Below are 22,619 nucleotides of genomic sequence, written 5' to 3'. Positions count from 1 at the left end.
ATTTGGACTACAGAAAGAAAGATTAGTTCGACAGGTTGAACATCCCCAAAGAATGTTTAAAAGCGCTTGTGAATATGAAGTTCTTATTTTTCTGGAATGAAAACTGAATCATATCTAACAGGCAGTTTCTTTCTTTGCAAAATTGGGTGGCTGATCTGGGTGTGGTGGCGCACACCTGCAATCCTAGTACTTGAGTGGCTGAGACAGGAGGATAGCAGGTTCAAGGCCAGCCTCAGCAACTTAGCGAGTCCTTCGGCAAATTAGTGAGACTCTGTTTCAAAATAAAGCATAAAAGCCGGGCGTGGTGGTGCAGGCTTGTAATCCCAGTATTCGGGAGGCTGAGACTGGAGGATCGAGGTTCACAGACAGCCTCAGCTAGTTAAGTGAGGCCCTCTGCAACTCAGTAAGACCCTGTTTCAAAATAAACAATAAAAAATAGGGCAGGGGGTGTAGCTTGGAGGTCAAACGCCCCTGGGTTCCATCCTCAGACCCGCAAAAATAAATGAATATATAAGAAATAAATAAATAAAATAGGGCTGGGGGTGCAGATAAGAGGCAGAATCCCCTTGGGTTCAATTTCCAGTCTCTCTCTCTCTCACACACACACACACACACACACACACACACACACACACACATAAAATTTTAAAAAATTGGGTGGCACGCCCATCTTGCACTGGGGTGGGAATTCCCTGACAATAAATGTCAAGTATCAAACACTGTTCAGGGTGCAGACGCCCACCCGAAGGGATCTGTTCATTTGGACAATCGTAGCAATCACAAAACTGGGCACCCGCAGGCCCCAAAGCCTGGACTTCAGCGCCTTTTGAGTCGGGTCGCCGAGGCCCCTATTTGGCCGCAAAGCCCCCAGCGCCCCGCTGGTCCCCGCACGCTCCGGGCAGGATGCTCCCACCCGCCAGGGCGCAGCCTCGGACGCGCCGCAGCGCACAGGTCTGTTTCTAGAGCGACCCGCCTTCCTGGAAGGCGACGTGGTCCAGTCTCGCTATCCTTTAGCTGGCAAACCAGATGCCAGGTCGCCCGTAGCAACGACGGCACCTAGCGTCCGGCGCCCCGTCAAGCCGCAGCTCCCTGCGCAGGCGCACAGAGAGCCAGGCACGCGCTTCCGCTCACGCCCGGCGCTCCTCGGGAAATGGGGCGTGCCTTGCGTGATGACGTCGAGGGGCGGGGTCCCAGGCGGCGGGAAGAGCTGGCGCGAGAATGGAGGTCCAGGCCAGTGATGGCATCGTAGGGGAGCCAGGGGCTGAAGACCCTGCCCCTACCACCAGCAAGGCCTCAGGCAGCTCCGGCCACTACGAGCTACCGTGGTGAGGGCCCAAGCCATAAATAAGGGGCGCGTCTGGACATAGGATGGGAGAGGGCCGGATGGGGCTCGGGCTCCTTTCTGGTGGATCCTGCGGAGAGCTGGCGGCCCCGGGGGCCTGGAGGGGTGGGTTTGAGCTCTGCCGGCGAGGTCTCCTGGAAAAAAATACTAATGACAGTGAGGCTACTCTCTGTGTGTGTGTGTGTTGTGGTAGTAGGATTTGTACCCAGGGGCATTCTACCTCTGATCTATGTCTCCAGCCCTATTTTTTTTAATTCATTTTATTTTTTGTGGTACTAAGGATGGAACCCAGGGGCATTCTTACCTCCAAGCTACACCACTGAAAAGGCAATCCTCCTGTTTCAGTCTCCCAAGTACTGGGATTACAAGTGTGCACCAACACACCCGGCAATTTTTTTTAATTTTAAAACAGAGTCTCATCAAGTTGTGGAGGACCTTGCTAAGTTGCTGAAGCTGGCCTTGAACCTGTTGCTATCCTTCTGTTTCAGCCTCCTGAGTACCAGGATTATGTGTTTACCATCATGCCTAGCTTTCTCAGGGTTTATTTTTGGGAGGGTACTGAGGATGGAACCCAGGGACATTCAACCTTAGAGCTATACCAGCCCTATTTTTTTTTTTTTTTAAATTTGGAAAGAGGTCTTACTAAGTTGCTGACAGCCTCACTAAATTGCTAAGGCTGGCAACAAACCTGCGATCCTTCTATCTCAGCCTCCCAGCTACTGGGATTACAACTGTGTGCCACTAGGCCCACCACTCAGTGTCTTTTAAAAGTCTAAGTCATTTCTTACATGGATTACATGTTGCAGATGATGTTATTTTGACTATAAAGGTCAATAAGTTAATAAAATTAACCAATTTCCTTTTTACCTTTTAGTGAGGCTACCAGATTTTTTATTTTTTCTTCTGGTACTGGGGTTTATACTCAGGGGCATTCTACCTCTGAGCTACACAGGGTCTCACTAAATTGTGGAGGGCCTTGCTAAGTTGTTGAGGCTGAACGTGAACCTGCAGTCCTCCCATCTCAGCCTCCCAAGTACTGGGATTATAAATAAGTGCTGGACACCCACCTCTGATGAGGCTTTGCTAGCTAAACAAAGACCTCAGATCAGGGAGCAAGGCTTACAGCTGTGTGGAGAAAGGGCTTTTTTTTTTTTTTTTTTAATTTGGTGGGTCTGGGGATGGAACCCATGAGCATTTTGCCTCCGAGCCACACCCCCCTGCCCTATTTTTTATTCTTTATTTTGAAACAGGGTCTCACTAAGTTGCAGAGGGCCTCACTTAGTAGCTGAGGCTGTCTGCGAACTGTGATCCGCCAGTCTCAGCCTCCTGAATGCTGGGATTACAAGCGTGTTCACCACACACGGCCTTTTGGAGTGAACTTTCCTTGTGTCTGCTCCTGACCTTCCCAGCTACTAATTCTCTACCTTCTCTGGGCTTTCCCAGCCCTTGGTTAATGTTACCAGCCTGGCACTGTAGTAGGATTTGCTAAATGCTAGCTCCCTGCTAGTGGGAAAGCCCTTTAGGGCATGAATCATGTTTCATTCATTTCTTTACTTACGACTTTTCTCTCCTTGAGCTAACTCTTTACGTAGTGCTTGGCAACTGGAAGGGACCAAATATGAGGATTAAATAGGAACAACTATGCCTCATCTGTTGATCTTAGAGGACATATCTCTCTTCCCTATAGTTTGTGGAAAACAGCTTCTTTGCATGCAGCTCTTTTTGAAGCAGGACAAATACTTATCTGTACAGGGCACAAGGCAAGAATATATAGGCAGGCTAGGGGGTATAGCTCAGTAGTAGAGTTCTTGCCTAGCACGCTCAAGCCCTGGGGTTTGATCGCCAGTATCTTTTATCGGTATCTCAACATAAGCCAGGTGTGGTGGTGCACACTTGTAATCCCAGTACTTGGGAGGCTAAAACGGGTTCAAAGCCAGCCTCAGCTACTTAGTGAGGCTTTCAGCAACTTAGTGAGACCCTGTTTCCAAATAAAATATAAGATGGGTCTGGGGGTGTAGCCTGGAGGTAGAAGGCTCCTGGGTTTTATCCCTAGTACTACAAAAAGAAGGAGGAGGAGGAGGAGGAGGAGGAGGAGGAGGAGGAGGAGGAAAGAAAGAGAAACATGAGCCAGGCATGGCGGCACACACTTATAATCCTAGGACTTGGGAGGTTGAGACAGGAGGATTGGAGGTTTTGGGCCAGGCTTAGCAATTTAGAGAGACCATTCCACAACTTAGCATATCTCTGTTTGAAAATAAAAGGCTGGGTATGGTGGCGCACACTTGTAATCCCCGCGCTTGGGAGGCGGAGACAGGTTTGAAGCCAGCTGCGCTGGCTTAAGAGACCCTGTTTCCAAATAAAAATATAAAATAGGTCTGGGACTGTAGCCCGGAGGTAGAAGGGTTTCCAGGAACCCCAGTACCAAAAAAAAAAAAGATAAAATAGGGCTGGGTGTGTAGCTCAGAGGTAGAATGTCCCTGGGTTCAATTCCCAGTACCACATACACACAAAAATTATATATATTAATTACATGGGTATCTTGGCACAAAGGGTGCTTGGTCTGGGTTAGTGCCAAGATACCCATGTAAACATATATTATATATATGGGCAAAGAAAGTCCTGATGATCAAATCGTTGGAAATCTACTGACACTCTCATTCCTACCAGAGCTGGAGAAAGTCATTTTGTCTTTTAACACAGCTTGCTTGCTTGTGTATGTGTGTGTGTGTGTGTGTGTATATATATATATACATATATATGTATATATATATATATATTATTTATTTATTTATTTATTTTTGCGGTACTGGGGATGGAACCCGGGGCATTCTAACTCTGAGGTACACCCCCACCTCTATTTTTTATTCTTTACTTTGAAACAGGGTCTCACCGAGTTGCAAAGGACCTCATTAAGTAGCTGAGGCTGTCCTCAAACTGCGATCCTCCTGTCTCAGCCTCCCAAGCACACAGCTGGGATTACAAGTGTGTGCCACCACACCTGGCCAGCTTGTTTATTTAAAAGGGAGAACTGAGCCGGGCATGGTTACGCATGCTCATAATCTTGGCATTGGGAGGCTGATACAGGAGGATTGTGGTTCAAGGACAGCCTCAAGCTACTACTTAGGCCCTTTGTAAACCAGTGAGACCCAGTTTCAAAATTAAGAATAAAAATAGGGCTGGGGGTATACCTCGGAGGTAGAATGCCCCTGGATTCCATCCTCAGTACTGCGAAAAAAAAATTTTTTTTAAATAAATAAATAAAATAACGAAAGGGAGAACTGTTGGTATGAATAGGCCACTGGCCTGTCTACTCCACACAGCATAATGGGATCACAGTTTGGGCCTGTGGTTTCCGTCTAGCCAGCCCCGCTGTGTGCTTGGCACACGTGTACAGAAACCAGCAGGTAAAGGATGAGAAGGGGCCCAGGTGCACCCATGTCTGTCAGTGCCACAAGTGCAGGCCTCTGTTGTGACAGGCAGGCCGTGTTGCAACGCGGGGTCACATTGCTCCAGATGGCCTGCTCTGGCCCCTTTCCAGCAGCAACAGGTGTTTCTGCTGGGGTGGGTGTGAAGCCTGTGGTGGACACTTCTCGCGCACTTTCCAGACGGCACTTGAATACCTCCTTACGTGAAGGACTCCCATCCATTTGGCCTGTTTTTATTGAATATATATCATCTGGTAAAGCTCTTAGGATTGCCCTTTGGTGCTTGGTTTGGGGTAGTGCCAAGATAGCCATGTAAACATTTTTATGCATTTTCTTAAAAACAGGGTTGAAAAATACAGGCCAGTAAAGCTGAATGAAATCGTTGGGAATGAAGACACTGTGAGCAGGCTGGAGGTGAGTGCCATAAGATGAAGATCTGATGTCTGTATTGTGGCTTTACAAGCTTGAGGCAGTTGAGACAGCTAAGCCGAGCCAGTGAGGGAGACGCAAGCCAGGAGTCTGCGTGGGACACTTTGGATTTGGGGAGATTAGAACCTGTGATGGATAATGCCAGTCATTTGTGCTGGCTTATTAGAGGGGAGTTTCAGGTTGTTTTTGTTTTTGCAGTACTGGGCATGGAACCTAGGGGCATTCTACCTCCAAGCCACACACACCCCCCAACTCTACTTTTTATTCTTTATTTTGAAATAGGCTCTCACTGAGTTGCAGAGGGCCTCACTAAGTAGCTGAGGCTGGCCACGAACCTGTGATCCTCCTGTCTCAACCTCCCAAGTACTGGGATTACAAGTGTGCACCACCATGCCTGGCTTTATTTTTTATTCTTTATTTTGAAACAGGGTCTCACTAAGTTGTAGAAGGCCTCTCTAAGTAGCTGAGGCTGGTCACAAACCTGTGATCCTCCTGTCTCAGCCTCCCAAGTATTGGGATTACAAGCTTGCACCATCATGCCTGGCTTAGCAAGGTTTTTGGCAACGTAGCAAGACCCTGTTTCAAAACAAAAAATTAAGCCAGGCATGGTGGCGCACGCTTGTAATCCCTGTGCCTGGGAGGCTGAGACAGGAGGATTGCTCAGGTTTGAAGCCAGCTTCAGCTGGTTTAAGAGACCCTGTTTCCAAATAAAATATAAAATAGGTCTGGGAGTGTAGCCTGGAAGTAGAAGGCCCCTGGGTTCCATCCCCAGTACCACAAAAAAAAAAAAAAAAAAAAAAAAAATTAAAAATCTGAGCCGGGCGTGGTGGTGCACACTTGTAATCACAGCATTTGGGAAGCTGAGCAGGAGGATCCTGGTTCTCAGCCAGCCTCAGCTACTTAGCAAGGCCCTTTGCAACTCAGTGAGACTTTGTTTCAAAATAAAGAATAATGGTGCCATACTCCAGCATTTGGGAGGCTGAGACAAGCCTCAGTTGCTTAGTGAGGCCCTTTAGCTACTTAGTGAGGCCATATGCAACTCAGTGAGACCTTGTTTCAAAATAAACAATAAAAAATAGGGCTGGGGTGTGGACAAAGGGGACCCGCCAATAAATAAATAAATAAATAAATAAATAGGACTGGGAATGAGCCGGGCGTGGTGGTACATGCTTGTAATCCCCACACTTGGGAGGCGGGGACAGGAGAATCATACAGGTTCGAAGCCAGCCTCATTGGCTTAAGAGACCTTGTTTCCAAATAAAAATATAAAAATAGGGCTGGGAGTGTAACCCAGAGGTAGAAGGGTTTCCAGGAACCCCAGTACCACCAAAAAAAAAAAAAAAAAAAAAAAAAGGAATGGGAATGTAGCTCAGAGGTAGAGTGCTCCTGGGTTCAATTCTCAGTACCCCCGCCCTCTGACATGCACATTCTAACCAAGTAGTTCTGCAGGAGGCCAGAGAATCAGCATTGCCAGTGCTGCTGCCAGTGCTGCTGCCAGTGCTGCTGGCTCAGGGGCCCGTACTTCTGAGTAACAAGACTATGGAGTCTTGTATTGGGGTTTATGAGAAATGAACGGGACTCAGATATGCAGGGCCTTGTGAGCCTCCCTTAAGGGACTGGGCTTCAGAGCTGGATATGGTGGTGCGTGGAATCCTAGCTACTCAGAAGCCTGAGGCAGGAAGATCACAAGTTCAAGGCCAGCCTGGGCAATTTAGTGAGACCCTGTCTCTAAATAAAATAAAAAGAACTGGGGTACAGCTGAGTGGCAGAGTGCTTGCATGGCATATGCAAGGCCCTGGGTTCTATCCCGTTTGGGCTTTGGGATGCAGGTGTAGCTCAGTGGTAGAGGACCTGCTTAGCATATAAGAGGCCCTGGATTCCATCCCCAGCACTGCCAAAATAAAGTTGGGGCTTCACACTGAGGGCAAGAGTCAGCCTAGGGGATTGGAGTAGGGCAGAAGTAGAGGCACGGAGACCAGTTAGTGCCCTGTTGACTGCCATCCAGGCGGGAAAGTGGGAGTGAGGCTGGAGAGAAGCAGGACTCCAGAGATGAAGGAGAATGGCAAAGCCTTGGTAGTCGAGGTCCTGCGGGCTGAGAGAAGAGGCCCGGCCAAGGAGGACAGGGGCCTCCAGGTTCCTGGCATAGACAGTCGGGTCATAGAGGTGGACAGTCCGACACGGGTTGGGCTTCAGGCGTAGGGGAGAGCGGTGAGTTCAGTTGCACCCGGGCTGAGGTGCGGCTGCCAGGGGCGTCCACATGGAAACATGTGGTCCTGTGTGTTTACGTACTGGGCCTATGGCTGGGGGCACTGAGCTCCTTAGGCTGGCAGACTAACCTGTTCCAATGAACATCCTTCCCTCAGGTCTTTGCCAAAGAAGGGAACGTGCCCAATATCATCATCGCTGTGAGTACGTGGCCCTGGTGCGGTGGCCATCATGGCGTCTCATTTCACTGCCTGCCGGAGTCTTCCTGGACCTCTCGTGGTCAGGCCCTGCGCCACTTCCCTCACGTTAGCGGAGGCCTGTGGCTCGCTGGCTGGACCGCGCGTGCCCTGAGGGGGCCCAGTGGGACATGGGAGGGTGTCGGTGGTGGGGCAGTAAAGCCGGAGCCACGCGCATCCTGGTGGTGTGAAGCACTTACTGGAGGCCTCGTCCCCAGGGCCCCCCGGGAACTGGTAAAACTACCAGCATCCTGTGTTTGGCACGAGCGCTGCTGGGCCCTGCGCTGAAGGATGCTGTCCTGGAACTCAACGCTTCCAACGACAGGTGCGTCCAGGAGCGGGGCAGAGGGTGGTGCACTTGACTTTTTTTCTGTGTGTGTAGAATTGAACCCAGGGACATCCTACTTCTGAGCTATACCCCCAGCTCAATTTTACTTTTTACCTTGAAGCAGAATCTCACTAAGTTGTGGAGGGCCTCTCTAAGTTGCTGACCACAAACCTGTGATCCTCCTGTCTCAGCCTCCCAAGTATTGGGATTATAGGCATGTGCCACCATGCCCAGCTGTGATTGACCTTTTTATTTTATTGTTATTGTTATTATTATTATTATTATTATTATTATTATTATTTTTGGTGGTACTGGGGTTCCTGGAAACCCTTCTACATCCGGGCTACACTCCCACACCTATTTTTATACTTTTTTATTTGGAAACAGGGTCTCTTAAACCAGCGCGGCTGGCTTCGAACCTGCGCGATCCTCCTGTCTCCGCCTCCCAAGAGCTGGGATTACAAGCGTGCGCCACCACGCCCGGCCGTGACTGACCTTTTTAAATTTTTTTTTTAAATATTGAGACAGGGACTTGCTAAGTTGCCGGGGCTGGATGAAACTTGCAGTCCTCCTGCCTCAGCCTCCCAAGTGTTGGGATTACAGGCACGTGCCACTGCACCCAGCACCTGCCCTACAAACTCTTTTCCTCTGATCCTTCCTGGTAAGACATCATGACCATTGCTAACTTGTCCATGTGCCAACAAAAGCACTTGTTGATTACCTTTTAAAATATGTATGTATTTATTTATTTTTGATACTGAAGATTGAACCCAGGGACATTCTACCTACAAGCTACATCCACAGGTCTTAATTTTTTTTTTTTTTTAATTTTGAAAAAAGTCTCACTAAATTACTAAGACTGGCCTTAAACCAGCTATCCTTCTGTCTCAGCCTCCCAATACTGAGACAAGCATATGTTACCAAACCCAGCTTCCTTTTTCTTGTTTTGTTTGTTTGTTGCAGTATTGGGGATTGAACCCAGGGGCATTCCACCTCCAAGCTGCACCCTTAGCTGTATTTTTTTTTTTTTTTTCAGTACTGGGGATTGAACTTAGGGGCATTCTGCCCTGTTTCAAAATTAAGAGTAGCCGGGTGTGGTGGTGCACTCTTGTAATCCCCACCATTGGGAGGCGGAGACAGGAGGATCGCGCAGGTTTGAAGCCAGCCATGCTGGCTTAAGAGACCCTGTTTCCAAATAAAAATAATATAAAATAGGTCTGGGAGTGTAGCCTGGAGGTAGAAGGGCTTCCAGAAACCCTAGTACCACCAAAAGAAAAAAAATGAAGAATAAAAAATTGGGCAGGGGGTGTAGCTTAGAGGTCAAATGCCTCTGGGTTCCATCCCTAGACCCGCAAAAAAAAAGAAAAAAACCAGGGTCTCACTAAGTTGTGGAAGGCCTCACTCACTAAGTAGCGGAGGCTGTCCTTAAACCTGTGATCCTCCTGTCTCAGCCTCCTAAGTACTGGGATTACAAGTGAATGCTACCACACTCAGCTCTATTTTTTTTTTTATTTTGAACAGTATCTCACTAGGATGATGAGGCTGTCTCACTGCTTCCTGAGGCTGTCCTCAAACCTGTGATCCTTCTGTCTCAGCTTCCCAAATACTGAGATTATAAGTGTGCACCACCATACCCATCTAAATTGTTTTAAATTGTGGTAAAATGCACAACTTAAAAATTCCCTTGTGTTTGTGGTACTGGGGTTTGAATCCAGGGACATTCTACCTCTGACTATAGCCCCAACCCTTTATTTTTTATTTAATTTTATTTATTTATTTATTTATTTATTTATTTATTTATTTATTTGTACTGGGGATGTAACCCAGGGGCATTCTACCTCCGAGAGACATCCTCAGACCTATTTTTTTATTCTTTATTTTTTGAAACAGGGTCTCACTAAGTTGCTGAGAGCCTCACTGAGTAGTTGAGGCTGGCTTTGAACCTGCACAATCCTCCTGTCTCAGCTTCCCAAGCGCAGGGATTACAAGTATGCGCCACCACGCCCGGCTTCCAACCCTTTATTTTTGAAACAGGATCTCACTGACTTGTTGAGCCTGGCTGTGAACCCCTGGTCCTCCTTCCTGTCTCAGCCTCCCAAGGACTGGGATTACAGGTGTGCACCACCATACCTAGCTTCTTCTTAACTATTTTAAAGTGTACCCTTAGGCTGGGCATTGTGGCACACACTGTAATCCCAGTCCTTTGGAGGCTGAGACATGAGAATCACAGATTTGTGGAAAGCCTCAGCTAATTAGTGAGACCTTCTACAATTTAGTGAGACCCTGTTTCAAAAAATAGAATAAGCCGGGCGTGGTGGCGCATGCTTGTAATACCAGGACTTGGGAGGCTGAGACAGGAGGATCACACAGGTTCGAAGCCAGCCTCAGCTACTTAGTGAGGCTCTCAGCAAGTGAGTGAGACCCTGTTTCCAAATAAAATATAAAATAGGTCTGGGAGTGTAGCCCAGAGGTAGAAAGCCCCTAGGTTTCATCCCCGGTACCACCAAAAAAAAAAAAAAAAAAAAAAAAATACAAAATAGAATGGGGGTGTAGCTCATAGATAGAAGGCCCCTGGGTTCAATCCCAGTATTGGGAAAAAAAAAAAAGTGTACACTGCAGTAGTGTTAAGTATACTCACATGATTGTACAACGACTGCCACACATTTTTCATGTTGCAAAACCGAAACCTTGAAGCCATTAAACAACTATTTCCCCTTCTCTCCAGCCCCTGGCAGCCGCCTTTCTGCTTTCTGTTTCTATGATTTCAGTCTCTAGTTAGCTGATACAAGTGGAATCCTGTACAGTTTGTCTCTCCATGAGTGATTCGTTTCACTTAAAGTTCTCAAGATTTCATCCACTTTATAGCCGGGCGTGGTTGCGCACACTTGTGATCCCAGCATTCGGGAGGCTGAGACAGGAGGATTGCAGTTCATGGCCAGCCTCAGCTACTTAGTGAGGCCCTCTGCAACTCAGTGAGACCCTGTTTCAAAATAAAGAATAAAAAAATAGGGCTGGGGGTGCAGCTCAGAGATAGAATATCCCTGGGTTCCATCCCTGGTACTGCAAAAAAAAAAAAAGATTTGCTATTTTATGGCCGAATAACATTCCTTTGTATGTACATACCACATTATGTTTACTCCTCTGTTGATGGACACAAGTTGCTTCTATCCTGCCGCTCTGGTGAAGAATGAGGCCATGAGCGCTGGTGCGCGAACACTGTCCTGTGCCTGGTTGGTTCTTTTGGATGGGTACCCTTTAACGGATCCCTGAATTATGATAATTCTGTGTTTACTGTGTGTGTCTGTGTTTTGCGGTACTGGGGACGGAACCCAGGGGCATTCTACCTCCGAGCGTCACCCCCAGCTCTATTTTTTATTCTTTATTTTGAAACAGGGTCTCACTGAGTTGCAGAGGGCCTCACTAAGTAAAGGAGGCTGTCCATGAGCTGAGATCCTCCCGTCTCATCCTCCCAAATGCTGGGATTACAAGTGTGCGCCACCACGCCTGGCGCGCTCTCTCTCTCTCTCTCTTTTTTAATGTTGATTGATTGATTGCGGTACTGGGAGTGGAATCCAGGGGCCTTCTACCTCTGGGCTACACACCCTGCCCTATTTTTTTAATTCTTTATTTTGAAACAGGGTCTCACTAAGATGTGGAGGGCCTCACTAAGCAGCTGAGGCTGGTCGTGAACCCAGATCCTCTTGTCTCAGCCTCCCAAGTACTGGAATTACAAGCGTGCGCCACCACGCCAGGCTTCTTGTCCACACCTTGACTGAGAAAATTCATCTAAGATATTGATACCTGGGGTTCTGTTTATATGATCAGTTTTGCATCCGTGGAGTCTAAATGCTACTGGTTGGTTTCTGTGCATTTTTTTTTTCTGATTCCTCTAATAATTATGAATACTTTGTCAATATTTCTTTTTGTCATTGTGGATAGAAAATGGAAAAGAAAAGCTCTAGGCATGGCAACGCAGGCCTGCAATCCCAGTGTTTGGGAGGCTGAGACAGGAAGATCACAGGTTCAAGGACGAGCCTCAGCAAGTAGTGAGACTCATCAACATAGTGAGGCCTGTTGCAAAATAAAAAAATAAAAAATAGGACTGGAGGTGTAGCTTGAAGGTAGAACACCCCCTACCACCACCACCAGTAAAAAAAGAAAAAAAGAAAGAAAAACTTTTGGTGTGTGTAACTGAACTGTCCTCAGAAGGTAACAGAAATTCTGGTTTATTGTTTCAGGGGCATTGATGTTGTGAGGAATAAAATCAAGATGTTTGCCCAACAGAAAGTCACCCTTCCCAAAGGCCGACACAAGATCATCATCCTGGACGAGGCAGACAGGTGCGTGCTTCGCCAGCTGTGTCCTGGCCGTGGTCGCTCTGCTCAGTCAGGAGCAAGGCTCCTGTGTGGTGGGTTTGCGCAGTGCGTCTTCAGAAAGCAATGGAAGGAGGGCCTGTGCCTCAGACCTTTGCCTCCTCGGCTCACTTAGAAACATTCTGTCAGCCGGGCGTGGTGGCGCATGCTTGTAATCCCAGCATTCAGGAGGCTGAGACCGGAGGATCGCGGTTCGCGGACAGCCTCAGCTACTCAGTGAGGCCCTCTGCGACTCAGTGAGACCCTGTTTCAAATAAAGAATAAAAAATAGGGCAAAGGGTGTAGCTCGGAGGTCGAATGCCCCTGGGTTCCCTCCCCAGACCCACACACACAAAAAAGAAGAGAAACATTTTGTCTAAGACAGTCTCTTAACATGTATGTTTAAACCGGGCATGGTGGCACATGCTTGTAATCCCAACATTTGGGAGGCTGAGACCAGAGGATCGCGATTCGCAGACAGCCTCAGCTACTTAGTGAGGCCCTCTGCAACTCAGTGAGACCTGGTTTCAAAATAAAGAAAAATAGGGCAGGGGGTATAGCTCAGAGGTCGAATGCCCCTGGGTTCCCTCCCCAGACCCGCAAAAAAGAAAAATGTATGTTTAAGCATCATTTATAAATAATTTACATAGAATTTTATTTTATATTTTATTTTATTTGCAGTACTGGGGGTAGAACCCAGGGGCATTCTACCTCTGAGCTACACCCCTAGCCCTATTTTTTTATTTTTTATATATTTTTTAATTCTTTTGCAGTACTGGGGATTTAACCCAGGGGCAGGGGCATTCTACCTCCAAGCTCCACCCCCAGCCCTATTTTTTTATTCTTTCTTTCTTTCTTTTTTTTTTTTTTTTGTGGTACTGGGGTTCTCTGGGCTATACTCCCACTCCCAGACCAATTTTTTTATATATTTATTTGAAAACAGGGTCTCCTAAGCCAGTGAGACTGGCTTCAAACCTGCGTGATCCTCCTGTCTCTGCCTCCCAAGCGCGGGGATTACAAGCGTGCGCCACCGCGCCTGGCTATTCTTTATTTTTGAAACAGGGTCTCACTGAGTTGTAAAGGCCTCACTAAGTAGCTGAGGCTGCCCACGAACCACGATCCTCCTGTCTCAGCCTCCAGAATGCTGTGATTACAAGCGTGTACCACCACGCTTTTTTATTTTTTATTTTATAACAAGGTCTCACTAAGTAACTAAGGCTGGCCAGGAACTCACAATCTTCCGGTCTCAGCCCCCCAAGTCCTGGGATTACAAATGTGCACCACCATGCCTGGCCAGAATTTTTTTGTTGTGGTGGTTAAATACATATGCCATGCCTGGTATGGCAGTGTATACCATAATCCCAGTGACTGGGGAGGTTGAGGTGGGAGATCAAAGGCCTGGAAAACTTGACAAAACTCTCTCTTCCTAAAATAGAAAACAAAAGGGCAGGGGTGCCACCCAGCTGCAGAGCTCCCCTGGGACTACTCCCAGTGCCACTCACACAGAAAGTGTAATTTTTTTCCCCTACTCTGGGGGTTGAACTCAGGGGTGCTCTACCACTGAACTACATTCCTATTTATTTGTTTATTTATTTTTGACATTGAGGATTGAGCCCAGGAGATTCGTCCTCTGAGCTACACTCCCAGCCCTTTTTATTTTTTTAATTTTAAACAGAGTCTTGCTAAGTAGCTGAGGCTATCCTCAAATCTGAGATCCTCCTGTCCCAGCCTCCTACATACTGGGATTATGGCCCACAGCTTGCAATCCTCCTACCTCTGCAACTGGGAATATAGGTGTGTGCCGTTGTGCCCAGCCATAGTTTTTAATATTTATGTTGTATTCCATAGTATGACTGTGCCTTAACCATTTCACTGGAACACTTAGTTGTCATAACAAGCCATCTGACAAGTGACAACACAGAGACTCAGATAATTGCCTAAGATCCCACACTAGCAGGTGTTGGGCTGCAGGGCCTCCACTCTAAAGACTGTGAGGCCGAGACTCGGTCCTGCCAGGCGCAGTAGCTCAAGGGGAGGCAGGAGCACAAGGTTCCCAGGGTTTTGTTTTGTTGTTTTTTTGTTTTGTTTTTTTCTTCTACTGCCAAGCTGATCCTCCAGCCCTTTTTCTCCCTCCCTTCCTTCCTCCCTCCCTCCCTTCCTTCCTTTCTTTCTTTCTTTTTTTGTGGTACTGGGGATGGAACCCAGGGGCATTCTACCTCAAGCTACACCCCCAGCCCTACTCTTTTATTTTTTATTTGGAAACAGGGTCTCACTGAGATGCAAAGGCCTCACTAAGTAGCTGAGGCTGTCCTCAAACCGCGATCCTCCTGTCTCAACCTCCCAAATGCTGGGATTACAAGCGTGCGCCACCACGCCTGGCTCCTTTTTACTTTTTCTTTTGAAACAGGGTCTCACTTAGTTGCTGAGGCTCTATTGGAACCTGCAACCTTCCTTTCTCAGCCTCCTCACTACGGGATCACAGACGTGTGCCACCATGCCCGGCTCTCAGGGTCCTATTAGAGGAGGTGGCAGCGCGTGTTATGACTTGTCTCTTGAGGCTTTTTTTTTTTTATGTCATGAAAGAACTGAAGGGAGGACCAAGTCCTGCCTGGCCGATGCGGCTGCAGCCATTATAAATAGCAATTTCTGTGACTGTCACCTGAGAGTGATTCCTGGATACTGTAGTGCCAGGTTGACTGAGCAGCCTTTGAGAAGATGGGGTTGGCCTGCTTACTTCTTAGACCTTCCCAGGGCACTGGATACACCGTGTCCTGGGTTGTTGTACAGACAGGGTTTTTTCCCCGGGGTCTTGGGCCCAGTTGCAAACTGCCTCCCTGTGTTTTTCTTCTTAGCATGACTGATGGAGCCCAGCAGGCTTTGAGGAGAACCATGGAGATCTACTCCAAAACTACCCGCTTTGCCCTTGCCTGTAATGCCTCGGACAAAATCATAGGTGAGCGTGGCCTGGGCGCCCAGCTTCTTTTTTCTTTTTTCTTTTCCTTTTTTTTTTTTTTTTTTTTGGGCGGGTCTGGGGATGGAACCCAGGGGCATTCAACCTCCGAGCTACACCCTCTGCCCTATTTTTTTTTTTTTTATTCTTTATTTTGAAACCAGGTCTCACTGAGTTGCAGAGGGCCTTACTAAGTAGCTGAGGCTGTCCATGAACCGTGATCCTCTGGGTTTCAGCCTCCCAAATACTGGGATTACTAGCATTTTCCAGTACTGGAGATTGAACCCAGGGCCATTCTACCTCTGAGTTACACCTCTAGCCCTATTTTATTTTATTTTTTTATTTTGAAACAAGGTCTCACCAAGTTGCTGGGAGCCTTGCTAAGTTGCTGAGGTTGGCCATGAACCTACGATCCTCCTGTCTCAGCCTCCCAAGTACTGGGATGACAAGTGTGTGCCGCCACGCCCAGCTTCCAGGTTTCTAGTCCTTCCCTTCCTGCCGCAGGCTGCACGCGTAGCCCCATGTGCTCACAGCTCTCTTCCCCACGTCCCTGCCTCCCTCCACCTCTCCTGTCCCAGGCCGTGTGCGCTATGGCAGACACGTTAGCACGTTAGCGAACACCATGCCCTCCTGAGTCACAGCAGCCAGCCTCAGCTGGCGCTCGGCGTCTCTAGGAATCCTGATTCCGTTTGCTGCGCCCATGGCGCCGTGGGTCTCATGCATTTATTTGCCCTTCGCCGCACATTTACTGGGTTCCTGGGAAGTGTCGGCACCAAGCTTGAGCCGAGCAGGTGGAGTTTGAGGAGAAGGTTTCTCTGTCTGCAGGGCCCAGGGACATTCTTTATTTTGAAACAGGATCACACTAAGTTGCTGAGGCTGATCTTGAACCTGCCAGATACAGGTGTGCACCACCATGCCTGGCAGCCCTTTTCATTTTTATTTTGAAACAGGGTCTCACTGAATTACTAACAGTATCACTAAGTTGTTGAGGCTGGCTTCCAACCTGCAGTCCTCCTATGTCAGCCTCCTAAGCACTGGGGTTACAGGCATGTGCCACTGTGCTGGGCCCTGGTGTTGTTGTTATTTTCTGTGGTGCTGGGATGGAACCCAGGGCCTGTACCTGCTAGGCAAGTGCTCCACCACTGGAGTACGGCCCGGCCCCTTTGATTATGTTTTAAAGGGACATAGCAAACGTGTGAGTGAAATAGTTCCAGGAATGTGTTTCTTAGAACCTGGTGTGGTGGTGTATACCTGTCACCCCAGTACTTTGGGAGTGAGACAGGAGGATAGCAGGTTTAAGACCAGCCTTGAAAACTTAGTGAGACTTTCAGCAATCTACCGAGACCCTGTTTCAAAAACAAAACAAAAAATAAAAAGGGCTGGGAGTAGCCAGGCATGTTGGTGCATGCTTGCAACCTCAGTACTTGGGAGGCTGAGGTGAGAGGATCACAGATTCCTAGCCAGCCTCAACAACTTAGTGAGACCTTGTTTTAAAGTAAAAAGTAGAGCCGGGCGTGGTGGCGCACACTTGTAATCCACGTACTTTGGAGGCTGAGACAGGAGGATCATGCAGGTTCAAAGCCAGCCTCAGCTACTTAGAGAGGCTCTCAGCAACTTAGTGAGACCCTGTTTCCAAATAAATTATAAACTAGGGCTGGGAGTATAGCCTGGAGGTAGAATGCCTCTGGGTTTCATCCTCAGTACCGCAAAAAATAAAATAAAATAAAAAGTGAAATAGGGCGTAGCTCAGAGGTAGAGTACCTTTGGATTCAATCCCCAGTACCACAAAAAAGAAAGAAGGGAAGGAAGGAAAGAAGAAAGGAAGGGTTAGAGGTATAACTCAGAGATTTTAATCCTTAGTGCCAAAAAAAGTCAATCAATTTCTTTTTTTAGAGGAAACGGTTCATACTCCACTGCAGAGTTGATATTTCACTTCTTAGAGCCCTACCAGTTGAGAGAGGTGCGCACCGGGGCCTGGCTCAGTGGCCCGTGCTGGCCCGCCGCGGGCGCAGCTCACCCTCTTGCTGTCTCCGCCAGAGCCCATCCAGTCCCGGTGTGCGGTGCTCCGCTACACCAAGCTCACGGACGCCCAGATCCTCGCACGCCTCCTGAATGTCATCGAGAAGGAGGAAGTGCCGTACACGGACGATGGCCTGGAGGCCATTATCTTCACTGCCCAGGGAGACATGCGGCAGGTACGTGGCCTTGCTGGGAGGAAAGGGAAGCGAGTGCTGTGCGGAGTCCGGCCGAGTGGAGCCCGTGAGCCAGCACCCTGCCTGCGCCGTGGGCTGAGAGTGTGCGCCTTGCAGGGCGGGCAGAGCTGTGGAGTCACCTGTGCCTTCTTGTCCCTTCCCAGGCCCTGAACAACCTGCAGTCCACCTTCTCGGGATTTGGCTTCATCAACAGTGAGAATGTGTTCAAGGTACAGGCTACACGCGGCCCAGTCTACACCCGCTGTGTTCACCAACCTGGCCAGGCCAGCATTGCTGGGACGGGTCAGCCGGGCGTGGCGGCGCATGCCTGGAATCCTAGCACTTGTGAGGCTGAGACAGGAGGATCGCAGGTTCGAGGACAGCCTCAGAAGTTTCATGAGGCTCTCATCAACTTAGCGAAACCCTGTTTCCAAATAAAAAACTAAAAAACAGGGCTAGGGGTGTAGCTTGGAGGTAAAAATGCCCCTGGGTTCCATCCCTGGTATTACACACACGAAAAAACAAAAAACGAAACAACACAAACCGTGAGTTGAGATGTTGGTCATGTAGATTGGCCAGAAGTTGGACCGTCCTGATGCCTCTTCTTGGGTTTGGTCAGGTCTGCGACGAGCCCCACCCGCTGCTGGTGAAGGAGATGATCCAGCACTGTGTGAACGGCAACATCGACGAGGCCTACAAGGTGGGCTCCCCTCCTCCCTGGCTCCGCAGCGGGCGGGGACTCTGCGCATCTCTCCACCCGACCCCTGAAGCCCTGCTGGGGTGCACTTTAGAGGCACGGGCACTAGGGCTCAGACAGGCTGACCTCCTTGCCCTTCGCTGCACTGAAAGTGATAGGCTGGGATTGAACAAGCATGTCTTTCTACTATGGTTCTATCCTTCGCAAGGGACGTTTTTCACCTTGAGACACAAGGAAGCACGGGCCCAGCTCCTCCAGTGCTGCAGCCCCTTTGTCCTCCTGAGGAACTTGGGAGTGGGCGTTCTAGGACCCTGCCGGCGCCAGGCAGGCAGGAGAGGAGGGGGCCAGGATGGACTCTAGTCTGGGCCCGGTCCTGTGGTCAGTTTCCAGTGGGCATGATCAGGTGCGGGTGACCTTGAGTCATGCACGGCCCTGGCGTGACTCAGGCCCTTGGTCTGATCACAGGTTGCCCTGCCCTGCCCCCAACAGACACGCTGGAGTTTAAGGCAGGCTTTGACCCAGTGTGAAATGAGTACCAGGCTGGGAGACTGAGGCCCAGGTCTGAGGAAGGCCTTCAGATTATGGACACGGCCCTCCTGCCCCAGAATTCGCCTCCAGACACCAAAGGGAAACAGATGAGCCTCTGGCCCGGATGGAGGCGGGGCAGGAGGCCGAGGTGGCTGGGATCGCTGCCCCAGGCAGGCGTGGTCAGCCTGCCCCGCAGAGCTGCATCTTCGCGGGGCCCTGCAGAGAGCTGCGGGTAGCTGGGTCGCCTCGCGGGCTGTGGGTAGAGGCGTCACACGGGCACGGCAGGGTGCCCTGTGGCCATATAGAAGCGCCTGCTACCTCTACACGATCAGAAGGGTGGGTCAGAAGGCGTCCTAGTGGTGGCCAGCGGCCGTGGGGTTGGACTGTCTGGGGTGACCTGTCCATCGCCGGTGTGTGGCACCGAGCCTGCGGGGCGGGGCCTCGTGTGTGTGGTCCCCCCACCCCCGGTCCTGTGAGGTATGGCGTCCAGCAGCCTCCCGTGTTTTCTCTCCAGATTCTTGCTCACCTGTGGTATCTGGGCTACTCACCAGAAGACGTCATCGGAAACATTTTTCGAGTGTGCAAAACTTTCCAAATGGCCGAGTACCTGAAACTGGAGTTCATTAAGGTGGGTCAGAGGACGGGATGCCTGTCTCCGCACGCCATGGCACTTCTCTTCCTTGCGGTGCTCATCGTGTCCCTCCTGTCCAGATGGACAAGGGCTGAGAGTTTGTTTCGCCTGGTTCTGCCTCTGTGCCTTGGGTGTCCCACGGTGGCCCTCGTCATGAGCGGGCGTCTGGTTGTGCTGCTGGGCCCTGCACATGCTGTGCTGGGCCGGCACTCTACCACTGAGCACACCTCTACCTCTGAGCTATACCCTCTGCCCTTTTTATAGTTTTTTGTTTTGAAACAGTCTTGCTAGGTTACTGAAAGTCTTAGTCTTGCTATGTTGCTGAGGCTGTCCTTGAACCTGCAATCCTCCTGTCTCGGGCTCCCAAGTACTGGGATTACAGGTGTACACCACCACATCTGCCCACAGCTGGCTTATTTTTTATTTTGAAACGGTCTGGTTGAGGTTTTGAGGGTTTCACTAAGTTGCCGAGGCTGGCCTCTTACCTGCGATCCTTCTGTCTCAACTACTGGGATTGGCTATACACCATTGTGCCCAGCTTCGTTAATCAGTTTTGAGCAAACCACTAGTCCGGATTAACAGAAAAATCTCTCTCAGTTATTAACCGGATTGAAATTTTTTTTCTCCAGGAAATTGGATATACTCATATGAAAGTAGCAGAAGGTGTGAACTCCCTTCTGCAGATGGCGGGGCTTCTGGCCAGGCTGTGTCAGAAGACCATGGCCCCAGCGGCCAGCTAGAGCGGAGACATCATCAGCGCAGTGAGAAGAGGCCTCGCCCCTGAAGCACTGGACTCGGCCTCCGATGGGGAAGGACGGCCCTTAGACTGGTGCTGGAGGCGCCTGGCTCTCAACCCTCACGGCTTCCATGTTGCTTCCAGCACCTCTGCCCCACGAATGTGCTCAGACTCAGACAGGGCGACGCGGTGGGAAGCCCTGATCTTTGCAACTTTGGTATTTTAGTGGATAAAGCCCCATGCTGTTTGTCTTGTAGTCTTTCTCCTTTTCTTCCTTTTCTCCCTCCCTCCCTTGTACTTAGGATTGAACCCAAGGGCATCTAGTGACAAGTGGCCAGCAGTGGGTTCCGGATGTTTCTTCTAACTTCCTAACTCGTGTCATTAATTTCTTCTGGGAATCGCCGAGATCCTCTCTCTCTGGGCCTCGGGGTCCTTTCTGTTAACCAAGAGGTTGGGTTTAAAAGGTTGGTTTCCTTAAAAGGCTTTTCCTGAATGAGGGAAGCAGACATGGGAGACGGACTGCTCTGAAACTACAGTGGTTTATTGAGATGTTTTGGTGAGAGGAGACATTTTGTTTCCTGACTGGCACTCCTGACCACAAGATCCCGCAGCCCATTCCCATGCAGTGGTCCTGTCTCTCAGCCCATCAGCTCAACCGAGGCCAGAACTCAGGGCCACACAGGGGGCTTTGGGACACTGCCCTGACCACCCTAATTCCAAGTTGTACACTTGTCCACAGCAAAAAAACGTTTCTTTCCTTTTTTTTTTTTTTTTTTTTTTTTTTTTTTGGTGGTTCTGGGAATTGAACCCAAGGGCATTTTAACCCTAAGCTATACCCCACTTGGTTTTATTTTCAAACAGAATTTCACTAAATTGCCAAGGCTGGTCTGTAAACCCCCCCCCCCCAAAGGCAAAAAAAAAAACAGGTTTCCTTCATAATTCCATTAAAGTTAGGTGCATGTAATGCTTCCCAAGAAACAAGAATTCTCTGCCTGAAGTTCAGAACATTAAATATGGTCCCACCCACATAAATTAACTATGTTTGGACACAAAATTTCAGACAACATGGGTGAGCAATTTGGGATCTAAGTCTAGAGCAATCGGCATGAGTACCAGTGTGGCACAATGTCTTATGGGTGTGCCGCTGGCCCCACATCCTGGGCATCTGGTCCAGCGGGAGCAGGTGGCACAGGGCTCTTGCCCTGCCTCAAGGACGTACAGGGGTGTGGCGGAAGGAGCTGCAGCTCTGGTGACTCCCGTGTAGCTGTCTCCCCCAGGCTGTTTCCATAGCCAGGCGGCCCTCAGGAGGTGTCCATCATGCCCCCGCCTACGGAGTAGCCACCTCAGCATCCTAAGAGTTGAACAACGCTGGAAAATAATCCTTGGGAGGCAGCGAGCATATCCATGAGCTCATGGTCACCTTGGCTCCTGAAATTGAAGAGGTAGTGTTTGTTACAAGGGCATGGTTTCCCTTGGAGCCTGAGGGCTGGGGGTCAACACAGAGCAAGGACAGACGCCACCGTCCAGCAGCCTCCGCTGTGTCCTAGTCCAGGCCCCTCCGCTTCAAGCTTGCAATCCCGCCAGAGCCCATCATGGCCACAGTTTGTCTTACCCCACTGCTGGCCCCAGGGAACCCCGCCATACAGTGGCTGGTGGCCTCGGCTTGGTCGGGCTTCCCCTTGGACACACAGGACTTACCCAGCTGTATGAGGCCCCGACTCAACTCTGCCCCCTGCCTGGGCTGCAGGGAACCCCAGACCAGGCCACTCCACACCATGGATGCTCAGCCACGGTCTACGCCATGGTCCGTGCCAGCTGGGATCAAGATGCAGGGATTCCACCAGCCACAGCCCGGCCCCAAGCCCACACTTCTAGAGATGGCATCCCCACCTACAGATGCCGTGTCTGTCATCTCCACCCCCAGCTGCTGCTCCCTTTCTCTGCTTCCTTCAGCAGAACTTCAACAAGCTCCTTTTGCCATCTTCACAAACAGCCCCCCCCACACACACACGTCACCCAAACTCCTAGGGACACTGGGGCTGGCTCTCAAGCACCCTGGGGCCCCTGCATAGTAACGCCCCTGCCTGCCAGCCAAAACGACCAACGCGTGACCTTCTGCTCGCCCTCCACATCGGGACATGGGCAGCCTCCCAAGGCCCCTTGGCGGCCATCCTGCTTCCCAAGCAGTGGACAGAGCCCGGGCCGCCGTGTCTGGCTCTGGTGTTCCTGTCCTCCCTTCTGTGTACTCCGAATGTGGCCTTGGGCAGCTAGGTGGCTTAGCCTCTCTGTACCTCTGGGGTGTAAGAGATGGTTTGTGTGGGCGCTTAGCACCACGCTGTCCTGGGGGTTTCCTCTGTGTGTGTCAACCACCGCCGTCATCACCACTGTTAACTCCCAACCCCTCCCTCGCGTCTGTTTCCAATACAGCCCTGGCCCCCGCGGGCGGATGCTGTCCACGCAGTGTCCTGTCTGAGACAGGTACCACCAGCTCCGATTTGCGAGTGAGGAAGTGGGTTGTGGGGGTTAAGTCACTTGTCCGAGGTCACATGGGAGGAGCAGGTAGTAAAG

General features: G+C 49.8%; 1 protein-coding gene across 1 annotated transcript; it reads left to right on the top strand.

Moving 5' to 3' along the window:
* Window positions 1-1,169: 1,169 nt before the first annotated feature.
* On the top strand, window positions 1,170-20,076 carry RFC2 (replication factor C subunit 2; the record flags this gene model as incomplete). Its single annotated transcript, XM_080703243.1, is given in 12 exon segments — window positions 1,170-1,205; window positions 1,207-1,325; window positions 5,112-5,181; window positions 7,560-7,601; window positions 7,856-7,962; window positions 12,204-12,305; window positions 15,170-15,270; window positions 17,305-17,462; window positions 17,624-17,689; window positions 18,079-18,159; window positions 19,199-19,312; window positions 19,945-20,076. Coding segments are annotated over 12 exon segments (1,107 nt in total). The 3' UTR covers window positions 20,056-20,076.
* Window positions 20,077-22,619: the final 2,543 nt, after the last annotated feature.

Source organism: Muscardinus avellanarius, assembly GCF_963383645.1.
Source record: "Muscardinus avellanarius genome assembly, chromosome: 10".
NCBI classification, from domain to species: domain Eukaryota; kingdom Metazoa; phylum Chordata; class Mammalia; order Rodentia; family Gliridae; genus Muscardinus; species Muscardinus avellanarius.
The sequence above is the reverse complement of the archived record's forward strand: the minus strand, read 5'-3'. Positions and strand labels throughout refer to the sequence as shown.